Source organism: Trichosurus vulpecula, chromosome 5 (genome assembly GCF_011100635.1).
Source record: "Trichosurus vulpecula isolate mTriVul1 chromosome 5, mTriVul1.pri, whole genome shotgun sequence".
Lineage (NCBI taxonomy): Eukaryota > Metazoa > Chordata > Mammalia > Diprotodontia > Phalangeridae > Trichosurus > Trichosurus vulpecula.
The window spans coordinates 251,049,473-251,061,966 of record NC_050577.1 but is presented as its reverse complement, the minus strand read 5'-3'; the positions used below and the strand labels follow the sequence as shown (position 1 = coordinate 251,061,966).

The 12,494-nt window shown below is 40.3% G+C and overlaps 1 protein-coding gene across 3 annotated transcripts in view; it reads left to right on the top strand.

Moving 5' to 3' along the window:
* Positions 1-11,911, top strand: part of NUP107 (nucleoporin 107) — a 56,248-nt gene extending 44,337 nt beyond the window's left edge. Inside the window, exons 20-28 of one of the 3 annotated variants that reach the window (XM_036761128.1) lie at positions 1,660-1,698; positions 1,942-2,092; positions 2,448-2,560; positions 4,323-4,425; positions 5,202-5,362; positions 6,253-6,378; positions 6,810-6,923; positions 10,320-10,487; positions 11,066-11,911. In XM_036761128.1, coding sequence (XP_036617023.1) covers positions 1,660-1,698; positions 1,942-2,092; positions 2,448-2,560; positions 4,323-4,425; positions 5,202-5,362; positions 6,253-6,378; positions 6,810-6,923; positions 10,320-10,487; positions 11,066-11,173 — 1,083 coding nt within the window. In that variant the 3' untranslated portion in view covers positions 11,174-11,911. Of the gene's footprint in view, positions 1-1,659; positions 1,699-1,941; positions 2,093-2,447; positions 2,561-4,322; positions 4,426-5,201; positions 5,363-6,252; positions 6,379-6,809; positions 6,924-10,274; positions 10,488-11,065 lie in introns of all 3 variants that reach the window. The other 2 variants (XM_036761127.1, XM_036761126.1) reach the window with 2 other exon arrangements.
* Positions 11,912-12,494: the final 583 nt, after the last annotated feature.

The following is a 12,494-nucleotide window of genomic DNA, read 5'->3' as shown; positions in this document are numbered from 1 at the left end:
TGCAGCGCTCTAGGTTTATGGTAGGGGGACCCTATACAAAGGTGGAAATAGAGAAGGGATGAGTGCTGGAGAGCCGGCAAAGGTAGGCTTTGCCAGGTGAGGTTTGGAGGAAAGTCAGACATGAAACAAGGAAGGGTGGGGCCGCTGACAGAAATAATTACAAAGAAGTACTTTTAGGAGGGTGAAGGATTTTAGATCTGTATCTGGACCTTAAAGGTCACCTTTAAAGGTCATGCTAATCCTTCCATTCTACAGATGAGGAAACTGAGGCCCAGAGTGGCCCAGTCATTTGCTCACTGGTAAGTGGCAGAGCTAGGTATCAAATTCAGGTCCCATGACTAGTGCCCAGGTTCAGTGCTCTTTCTACCACACTTGGTAAATTGGGTGTTTGAACATGTTGAGTGTGAGGAGCCAGTGGGACATGCAGGCCGAGATGTCTGTTGTGTGGTTGAAGCTCAGAGACTGGAGGTCAGAAAAGTGTTCTGGACTGAATGTAGAGATTCAGATGTGACGTATCTTGCAGGCGGTCAATTAAGCTACAGAACCAGATGGTGATAAATAAAAGAAGAGGGCCAAGAGCAATTTTAGGGAATGTCTATGTTGCAGGATCAGGAGGAAAATGAGGAGCCAGAGAAATGCTTTAGACATTTAGAATGAGCACCAAGAAAGTGTAGTAATGTCTTGAAGTGAAATGGAGTTACCGAGTGAAAAGGAGCGGTCAGCGGTATCAAATGCTGAACATGGTTCAAGGAGGCTGAGCCCTGGTTTAGCAGCTAGAATGTCATTGGCCTTTAAGGAACAAGGACTAGGGTAAAATTGTTTTGCAGTGGGGGAAGAGGAAAGAGTGGGTAATCAGGAAGTTCAGGCAGGAAGCTGGCCAACGAGTGGCAGGAATGCCAAATATCTGACGATTGCCGAATAGAGTTGAAGTGTTGAAAACTTTTTTTAAAATTGGGGAGGCCTGAGCTTATTTGTAGTTAGGTAGCAAAAAGTCATTGGAACGAGAGATGCATGATCAGTGCGGTTCTGTAGGAAATGAGAGGGAGTGGGTAAAGGAGACAAGTTGAGGGATTAGACCTGAGTCTGGCTTTTGTGAACCAAGTGGGGAGAGTGATTTTGGGAAGTTCAGAGAAATGGACAAGGGGACTTGAGGGAGCTCGCACCCGACAAATGGCCCGGGTCATTTCAGTGAAGTCGGAAGGCTCTGGCATCTGCCCTCAGGAGTGCTTGGAGGCAAGGGGAGAGAAACAGTTATCATGGTGCTTGCAGTAGGGCATCAGGAGGACATGCTTTGAGATTTAGCTGTCAGTAATGACAGGTTTACAAAGGGTACCTGCACATTTTTGCAGAGTCATTCTTATGACACCTGTGGAGTTGAATGACCTTTAGCCAGAAGAGAGAGTAAGCTCCCAAGTCCTAATCTTGACCCGAGTAAATTTGAATTCATTACAATGATTAGATTAGTAAAACCCAATGACTTAAATAGCTAATGTATGGTACTTAAATTGTATTTCATATTTGCTTTAATTTATATGTTAGCATCCGTGTAAGAATCTCAGGATCCTTGTTTCCTAATAGAATTTCTATTATATTACTGGGATATATGAACTGTTCTGTGTGTTTATCACTGAATATGTATGTTTATTTTTCCTCATAAAGGAAGAAGTGTCTGTGGAAGTTTTAAAGGTCTACATTCAGGTAAATGGCAAGAATCTCACATTTGAAACTTGATTCGATGAAAATCAAATTAAAAGTAATATTTAGCTTATATTTTAGGTAGAAAAAGTCACCAAAGTAATCCACGGGCCAGGGGAGATCATTTAATTATCAATTAAATACATTTTAAAGTTCAGAGCCCAGTGACTATTTAGCATTTTGTTGTCTGTTTGGTTTACTCTGTTTATTTCTATGGTATATGTTGAGCATTTTTCTATTTTGCAGCTGTTAATAAGCGAGAAACATATCAGCCTCATAGCATTTTATACTTGCCATTTGCCTCAAGATCTAGCTGTTGCTCAATATGCAGCATTTTTGGAAGGTGTTACAGAATTTGAGCAGCGTCATCACTGTTTGGAGCTGGCTAAAGAAGCAGGTGAGGAAGGTTGCCCATTTTTCTCAGAAGTAACCAGTAGGTAATTTAGTGCCCTGCTTCATCGTAACATCTGTCTCACTAGTGACAAAATTTACAAAGTGTTCCTTTTGAGAGAAACTTTTATCTGTTCTGCAGGTGTCTGTTTTAAGACATTGTTAGAGTCTGCCATTTACTTTCATCACCTCTGAACCAGTGAGTTGCTAAGTAGTGCTGTGACAGGTGCTCCTGGGGCCTGCCAGTGATTGGTGCTGGTGGGGATTTGTTTTCATCTTATTCAAGATGGCAATATGTAAATTCCATAAAATCTTCCTCTGATCCTGAGTTGACCATAAGCATTTTTTTTTTCATTCTCTAGGTCTGGATGTTGCAACAATAACAAAAACCGTAGTTGAGAACATTCGAAAGAAAGATACTGGCGACTTTAGTCATCATGATATGGCACCTTCCCTAGATACTGTCACTACAGAGGTAACTATAGGTATAAAAACCAGGGAAATACTACACAGACCGTTTTCCCCAACCTTTTCAAATATGTGAGCCCCTTTTTTAATATTGAAAACTTTAATGAATTTTCAGGCCTTTTCTCGAATGTGATTAACATTCTAATTCTAGTATCTATTGATTGAAGAAATACATAATATAACCAAAAGGTAATATGAATTCTGTAGCACTTATAAATGATTTTTATTATTGATATCAGTAACAACATTTGAAAAAAACATTCACACTGTACATTTTGTTATTCAGCTATATAAAAAACAGAGGACAATACTTGGTGCACATATGGATTTGCAGAAACCTTGCAGTAACTTGTGTGACCCATATGTCAGAACTTTTTTGGCACATAAGTCCTCTGTGATACTACTTTATGGCCCTAGTTTCAGTGAATTAGCCAGAATCTTTTATATGGCAGACTGAGTTCAACTAATAGGTGATAGTCTGGAATAGACAGTGTTTGGGGAATAATAAAAATAAGGCTAGAAAGGTAGTTGGACCAATTGCCAAGGACCTTGAATGCTAACCTATGGAATTTATACTTTCTTCTCTAGGCAGCTAAAAGCCCCTGAAGTTGGTCCCAAATCTAAACTTTAGTTGGCATTTCACATCCTGGCTAAAACCAACCTTTCCATTCTCATATATTGCTCCCCTTCATCCACTTGTCAATCCAGCCAAAGCGACCTTGCTGTTCCTGACACGTGACACTCCTCCTATGTCTGCTTTTGTGCCAGTTACCCCCATGCCCAGAATGAATGCCCTTCACCTCTTAAAATCCCCTGGTTTCCTTTGAAGCTCCGCTCAAGTTTGATTTTTGAGCAGAGAGGTTTGACCATCTCTGTTGGGAAATTTGCTTTGACAGCTGTATGGAGGATAGACTAGAGAAACCACCGAAGTTCCACAAAGTAATGAGAACCTGGGCTAGAGTAGTTTGCTGTGTGAGTGGAGAGAAAGGGATCTATATATGCAGTTTGTAGAGGTAGGTTCAACAGGAATTGATCGAAGAGATAGTGAACAATCAAAGATGATTCCAAGATTTTGAACCTGGGCACCTGAGTGGGGAAGTTGCGGGGAGGAGGAGGCTTGGGAGGAAGGTGATGAGCTGTTTTGCACATGTTGAACAGTAGTGCTAGTAGGCCATCCCAGTGGAAAAAGTAATTTACAAATAGCTGTTGGCTAAACAAATACAGTTTTGGTCGTCTACCACCCTTGGCCATGAAATAGCAGACGTGCCAAAGCTTGTCTTAAAAGATGTATAGCATTGTCCTGATGAATTGATTCTTAAATACTGGTGATCCTTCTTACTCAGGTCGTTACAATCACTAAAAAATAATGAATTCTTGTTCTTTATAATTGTCCTTTATTTTATAATGAAACTAGGAAGCATCATTCTCATATTTAGAAAACAACTAACAAAGCCATGGTATTACCACCAAACTGACTTAGAAAGGAGGGGCCACATAGATATCAGATGGCAGAACTCTAAAAAGAATCTGTGTTCCCAGATTTCTAGTTTAATAGAGAGCTGTTGAATCTAGAAGGAAGACAGGAACCTGGCCAGCTTGGCAGGGAGGGGAGAGGCAGTTATTGAAGATATGAAATAAATACAACCTGAGGCTAATTTCCAGACTTTTAACATATACTTTGAGTATATGACCCAAAACATGGAATGCATTACCTTTTTGGAAGAACTTGAACTTTAGGCTGAATCACTGCCTTTGTCTTTCTTTTTAAGGAGGACCGCTTAAAGATTGATGTGATTGACTGGTTGGTATTTGATCCTGCACAAAGGGCTGAGGCACTAAAGCAAGGCAATGCTATCATGAGAAAGTTCTTGGGTACAGTATATTCTCTTTTAAGGTTTTGTTGTTTTTTGTACTTCAGACTGATGGATCATCTATCTCTAAGCTTCTTTTCAAGATAATGTTCCCTGAACTAAAAAGAAAACTAAGCGTATCTCTTTATATACTAAGCCACCATCTAAACCAAGAGCTCTGGAAATGTTTCCTTAGTAATTTATTATAATTTTATATTGAGTGCAGTCTGAAAATTATTAGACTTTCATGAACTGCTTTTGAAAACACTATTTAGCTGATTGTTTCCATCAGTAACTGACTTATAATTGCTTTTAAAGCTTAGGATTTTCTATGCAGGCCACTAGCCACATTGTTGCTCAGTGTTTAATGTTAACTGCACTTAATGACTTGACTGGATTTTATACTTCGTCTCTTAAGAAAAACAAGTCATCAGTGGTGATGTCAGCTGGTCAGGTAGTAGACTGTAGTTAAAGAGCAAGACATTCGTTTTCAAACATGACAACTGTGTTTTTTTTGTTTGACTACTTATTCATTACAAAGATGTGTTGAATGGGGGCAAGAGAACCATTGGGAAGTGACAGTCATGTTTGAAAACAAAACTTTAAGAGTTCACCAGGACTTTAATATACATTTTCTGGGTCCTAAAACAAAAGCAGATTTCATTTTTTCCCCATCAGGAAAAAAAAAATGTTACCTGCTAATGAACTGATTCTTGCAGCCTTAACTTATTAGTAAACTTTTGTACTGAAAAGACCGGATAAATATTGAAATGCTCTGTACTTTTGTTCTATGTATAGCATCTAAGAAACATGAAGCTGCCAAAGAAGTGTTTGTAAAAATTCCCCAGGATTCAATAGCAGAAATTTACAATCAGTGGGAAGAACAAGGGATGGAAAGTCCACTTCCGGCCGAAGATGACAATGCTATCAGAGAACATTTATGCATTAGAGCTTATTTGGTGAGAATTTGAAGGAAAAAACCCACAAATGTCCTGTCCTTCCTAGGCGTGACACTACTGACTCACCCTCAGAAATTTTCCAGGAGTGGTGGTAGTGATGGTAGAGTCATGTTTTCTTGCCCATTTTCCCTTGTGACCAACCCAGTGTTTCTGTAACTAGAATTAGGGGTGCAGCCTCTGGCCATGGATCCAGCCCACCTAGGGATTGACCCCATGACCATGACCTAATCAACATGATTCCATCTTAGATGGTGTGGTGAAAAACCAGAACTTGGTATCCATTACGACTCAGAAAACATTTATTAACTGATTACTGTGTGCAGAGCACTGTGCTCCATTTTCTGGGAGACTGAAAGATTAGATGAAACACAGTCCTTATTCTCATGGAGTTATAATCTAGTTGGAGGATATGACACACACAAATAATTCATACAGCATAGAATGTAATGAATGTATGAAAGATACAAAGGACCGAATGATAAACAAGAAGGGTGTAATCATTCTAGTCTTTACTTAAGGTTCATTTCTCTGAAATAGAAACTAAGTCCCATATTTGGGTTAAAAAGGAGCTTAGAGTGTTAAGAAGGCTGCATGATTTTCTTAGCTTCTAATTTCTTAGCTTAATGTTTGTGTTTTTGGCCAGATAAATTGAGTAGCAATACATTTCAGGTTTTCAGTATTTGGTGTGTCTAGAAAAATGATAGCATCCAGAAAACACTACCTAAATATTTTGATGATAATTATTGCCAACACATTTGTCAAAGCAATTCCTTAGTAATTACAAATACTGAGCCATTTTTTGACTTGGGCCCTGCAAGAATATGCCAAAATTGCTAACCCTCAAAACCAATGACAATAAAAGTTTCTGAAAGCCTTTTCTTGATTTTTAGGAAGCTCATGAAACCTTTAATGAGTGGTTCAAGCATATGAATTCAGCTCCACTTAAACCTATTTTGATACCTCAAGCTTCCTTCACAGAGAAAGTAGCTCATGAGCACAAAGAAAAGAAATATGAAGTAAGTTAAATGCGGGTGTGGGCTTGTGTTTTTTTCTTTTTATGAAGTAGAATTTTCTGATTAAATTTAATTACATACTTTTTTTTAAAAGGTTATATTTTTGACAGGTATGCGCCCATTGAAACAGGTTAATAAAAATACTCTGATCTTTTTATCAATTGTCCTGCCATCTGTTTAACTTTTTTCCCAATTTAATTATTGAGATTCTTTTTAATTGCAGAAGAGGAAAAACTCTTCAGCTGGTAGTATTCTTTAACAAAGTTAGAATTTGAAGAATTTATTTAATCTTCTAGTTGTTGGTATTGACTTTTCACAGTCAATGGTTGGGTTATATGCTTTTTAGAATTGTTGTCTCCCAAACCACACCTTGCTCTGTACTCCAGGAATATTTCATGCCTTGATTTTAAGCACATGCCATGTTTCTTCTGCAGATGGACTATGGCATATGGAAGGGTCACTTGGATGCCCTGACTGCCGAAGTAAAAGAGAAAATGTACAATGTCTTACTGTTTGTTGATGGAGGGTGGATGGTAGACGTCAGAGAGGTAAGTTGTGTAGATTGTTCATAAGCAAGACTACAAACATTTCTGTCTCTTGGCAGGAAGATCTTCCATAGCCTGATTATTCTCAAATCAGTAAATCCCATTCTGTGACCTTAAACTGAAAATATGAGCCAGTTAACTGATAGGGTTAGAGTTCTTAACCGTACGGGAAAAAATGGGAGGTTTACAGAAGGGCAGATTTTGGGCTCAGTGTGAGGAAAAACTGGCACATGGAATAGCTGCCCTCATATACATTGTTAGCACCCTATCCCTAAACGTGTCCAAGCAGAGGCCAGATGACCCTGTCAGTGAGCTGGGAGGCAGGCGTCCTGCCCTGAGGGAGAGGTTGGACTAGGAGCCTCATGTGCAGAGCCTTCCACGGCTGAGTTTCTTTGAGTCCATCATAGTATTATCTGAAGAGTTTGATCTGTGTTCTCAGCCAGGAGGGATCTTTGTGCACACAATACATTTCCCCTCTCTGGGTCTCATTTCTTTAATCTGTAAAGCAATCTCTTAACATCCCTTCCAACTCTAAAATTTTATAATCCTATAAAAAAGCACCTGTGAGTATCAGTTAACAGAGAGGCAGGTTTTTTTACTTAGTGTAAAGAGGGGTTCCCTAATTAAAGCTCTCCCAAGGTAGGACAGGTAACTTTTCCTGAGGTAGTGAGCACCAGAGGAGAAGCTCAAGGAGAGGCCAAGTGATTCCTTGCTGCTGGTGTTAGAGGACCTCATGCTTCAGGGAGTTCAAGTAGATGGCCTCTGAGCTCCCTCCATCTCCAAGGTTCTGTGGACTATAAACTGTACTTTAAGACGTATTTTGTGTGCTTATTTGGGGAACTAAACAAAAGATGACTTCTGTCCAGCATCTAGACCTAAGCATTAATGCAGTGCATACAGAAACAGGCTTTTCCAAAGAGCTTTGGTCATCCAAGGGGGAACTCAGTTCAGTCCAGCCAACATTTACCAAGCACCTACTATATGCAGCGTCCTTTCATATTCCATGGAGCTTAAATTTTATTGGGGTGATAAAATACACACAAATAAGAAAAAGAAAATGTAGTGAGGTAAAGGAGAGATTCTAACAGTACTACAGGAAGGAGAGAACCTTTTCAGCTATAAGAGAAGCCTTTGTGGAAGAGGTGGCCCCCAAGCTGAGGCCTAAACAAGTTTGATAAACAGAGAAGAAAGGAGGTGTGTACTCCAGGCCCAGAGCATACCCAGCACAAATAGAGATAGGCAGAGGTAGCAGGTTGAGTTCAGCTAAGAGCTGGCAGTGTAGAGTGTGTGGAAAATAATAGGAAATAAGGCTGGGAAAGTAGGTTAAAGTCAGATTTTCAGGAATCTTAAATGCCAAGTACAAGTAATTTATGCTTTATCTTATAAGCTAGTAAGACCTACCGAAGATTTTTGAGCATGACATATATAGAGTGAGAAATTTATTTTTAAAAGCTCTGTAAAGACTGAACCAGACAAAAGGAAACCAGTTATCACAGTTGTCAAGAAAAAGACCCGAACCAGGCTCATGGCTCTATGAGTAAAGAAAAGGGCATGCCTGCCAAGAGTGTTGTAGAGGTAAAGTCAATAGGACTCGCCAGTTGTCTGAATGCAAGGGAGAGGAAGTGGTGAAAGCTGATTCCAAAGTTTTTAGCCTGGCTGCTCAGATGGAAGCTAATGCTATCACAGCAGTAGGGAAGTTGGAAGGAAGGATCAGATTTGGGGGGAAGGTGCTGAGTTTCACCTTGGGTATGGTGAATCTGAGGTTCCAGAAGGATGTCCAGCTGGAATAATTAGGCTCACGGGCAGTTGGAGATGCTGACTGGAGAGAACAGTTTGAGTCATCTGCCTGTGGTTGGCTGAGACCACTGACAGTGTCTAGAGAGGAGGGGAGCCCACAATGGGACTTTGAGGGACACCCATGCTTAATGGGTAGGACTTGGTTGAAAATCCAGCAGAGACGCCTGAGAAAGAAGAGTCAGACAGGTAGGAGAACCAGGAATAAGCTCACAAAAATGGAGAGAGACACAAGAATTGGACAGGAGGAAGGAGTGGGCAGCAGTGTCAGAAGCTACCAAAAAGTCAAGGGAAGAGAAAGACTGAAAAAAACCCACTGGATTGAGCCATTCAGAGCTCATTGGTGATGGTGAGGAGAGGAGTTTCAGTAGAGTGATGGGAATGGGAATCTACATTGAAAGAGGCAGGCAAAGAAATGGAGGCAACAACCTAGAAGACTTTTCCTATGAGTGCGTAAGAGCTGAACCCTGTCCAAGAAATAGGCCTCAAGTGCCTCCTACTTTGTGCTGGGAGGGGTACAAAGGTGACACAGTCTCTCACCTCATAGAGATTATAGTGAATACACGGTACTTTGCTAATGGAAAAGAAGGACTTTTTTTTTAATTCTCTGGTGATATCTTCCCTCACTTTCCTCTTCACTGCCCTGACCACTGAACCCATCCTAGTATTCAACACATTTAAACAAAACCAGCCTGTCCAGCAGCCACATCCAACAGCAGCTACAAGATTCCTCCCCATTTACAGTGTCCTCTCTCCCCACACACACTACAGAGAGGCTCAAGGTAGGTTTCCTTATCAAGAGATAACATTTGAGCCACACCAGAACAGGGGGGTGGGAGTAAAGTAAGGTGGAAGATGGGGAGGTCAGGAGAGGACAGACGATTGACAAGGTGGAGGAGCAGCAGGTGGTCCAGTGCAGCCCAGGTACAGGCTCTGTGCAGAGAAGGTCAGAGGAGACAAGGCTAGAAAGGACAGAATCAGATTGCGAAGGGTCTTAATTTTCAGACCAGAGTATGGACTATGAAGAGTTGAGCTGAAGAATTTGTATTCATTTTCAAAAGGAGTAGCAAGCTATGTTTTCTGAGCCAAGCGGTGATATGATCAAAGGAGTACTTTAGGAATAGTAACAGCAGTGTGTAGGGTAAAGCAGAGGAGGAAGGGACTGAAACCAGTTTATAATGATCTAGACTAGGATGGGAGAAGTGAGAATGGGGAGATGGGATAGAACTTAGGGAATTGCAGGACCTGGCAACTGCTTGGAGAGTGGGGTCAAAGAGGAAGTATCAAAGATAACCAGGTTTGAAGCCTTCCTAGTCTCATTCCCAGAAGCCTCTTTAAATTTGAGAGGTGGTTCAATTATTGGGAACTATTGGAAAAAAATTTGGAAATCAGACCTGACTCATTTTACAGAGGAAGAAATGGAGCTGTCTAAAGACTTAAGTGGTTTCCTGAGCTCACCCAGGATAGCAGAGGCAGGGCCCCGAGCTGAGCCCTGCCCATCCCAGTGGGACATCTCCATTTCACTAATGGAGCACACTGAGCCCTTCTCCTCCCCAGTAGTTCCCCGTCTTTAAGTTGATCCCTGCTTTCATTTTGTGGGTGGAGGATGCTGAAGAAGACCATGAAAGAGCCCATCAGATGGTTTTGCTGAGGAGGCTTTGCCTGCCAATGTTGTGCTTCCTGCTTCACACAATTTTGCACAGTACAGGCCAGTACCAGGAGTGCCTACAGCTTGCTGATATGGTTTCTTCACAGCGCCACAAGCTTTACACGGTGAGTCGGAAAAAAAACACCAAAGGGAAACTGAACAAGGTCATTGAATATTTTTCCATTTTGTCTGGATCTTATATAAAATGTCATATTATTTTGTGATTGTTAAAAACAAGTTCCTTTAAAAACAATTTTCTGTTTCATAATGAACTTGTAGATTTTAACAAAATATTGTTCTAGCTTTGAAACTGAGGATGCTTTACCCAAATTTAGACTCTCTGTTAAAGCGGTGCTCTGGTTAGATGTTTATAGAAAGAACTAGCTTGAATTCTGTAAAATAGAAACTCCAAAATAGCTTTTGGGGGGGGGGGCAGGGCAGTTGGGGCTAAGTGACTTGCCCAAGGTCACATAGCTAGTAAAGTGTCAAGTGTCTGAGGTCTGATTTGAACTCAGGTCCTCCTGACTCCAGGGCCAGTGCTCTACTCACTGTGCCACCTAGCTGCCCCAGCTTTTTTTTATTTTAAAGTTTAAATTCAGAAAATATATGCCAGTCAGATTCATTAGTTAACTTTCGAGTTTGTGATTTGGAGTGGGCTATTTTTTTAAGACTAATTCTCTAATTTATATCTGTTTCTCATCAGGTATTTTCTAAGGAAGAACTAAGGAAGTTGTTACAGAAGCTGAGGGAATCATCATTAATGCTTTTGGATCAGGGACTTGATCCATTGGGATATGAGAGTCAATCGTAATTTTGTATTTTGTATAATTCCATTAATTTCCTAATGGCGCCATGATGCAGATTTCACTAAATATGCACATCTGTGGTTTTTTGTTCTTGTCGTTGTTATTTTTAGAAAAAGATGTAAAATTTAACATTTGGATTTTTTTTGTACTTTTAATAAAAATTATGACAGGAGTCCTTTGCAAGTTATTATAGAAAAGTATTTCTTGAATAATGTTTGTTAATAATGTTGTATCTTAGTTTAACATTTTTTCTTCAGATTCATCCAGTGAAAATCAGGACAGCTAGGAGCACAGTGGATAGAGTGCCAGGCCTGGAGTCAGGAAGGCTCATCTTCCTGAGTTCAGTTTTGACCTCAGACACTTACTAGCTGTGTGACCCTGGGCAAGTCACTTTAACCCTGTTTGCCTCTGTAAAATGAGCTAGAGAAGGAAATGACAAACTACTCCAGTATCTACCAAGAGAAACTCAAAATGGGGTTGCAAAGAGTCAGAAACGACTGAACAACAAACAGTGAAAGTAAATTTGAAGGACTTGTTCTTTGTTGTTTATTGAAGACATGAGCTTCATGTTAATTGGTTCTCCCTCTCTCTCCTACTATTTTATAGCTATAAAAATGTTCACATTTTGAAGTTCAAAGGGACTGGAAAAGCACATCACTAAAAACTGTCATGTTTTCCCCCTCGTTGTAAATGCTTAGGACAGTTTTTGTAAAATAAAGTGGATATGGGATAACTTTTCTCAAGCAGTACTTTAATTTTCTTATCCTAAATACGTTTTGGGATCAGACCTAAAGCTGGAAAGCTTTTCCAGGAGAGTAAGCTCTACTATGATAGAAGGGGTTCAAGTATTGCCCTGCCAACAGACTGAGGCTACTTTCAAGGACCAGCCTAGTCAAGCTCTCAAAAGGCTGGTCACTAATAGGTCACTTGGTAAAAAAACAAACATAACATTTGGCCATGGCAACCCATGAAACACAACATGCAAAATGGTGCTCGCTCCTGTTTACCAGCCTTTCTACTTCTTCAGTGACAGTGTGGGACTGTAAGAAATGGAAACAGCAAATACTAAAAAGCCCATAGTTAGACAGCCTGCAAGCTCAGATGTTTGTTCTCTACGTGTCAGCAATTACCAGTATCCTACTGGAGGAGCTAAATGATATCAGTCATGATTTTTTCATTGTAAATAAAACCAAAAGAAAGGAAGCTGTGGCTAAACAGAAGGATGGCTTCGTATTTCTTGGAGAGTCAAACGGAGGCATTGACAAGGGTTGATTTTTATCAGATCCTCAAAGGCAGTAAATATTTCAAAGGATGTTTGGTTTTTTC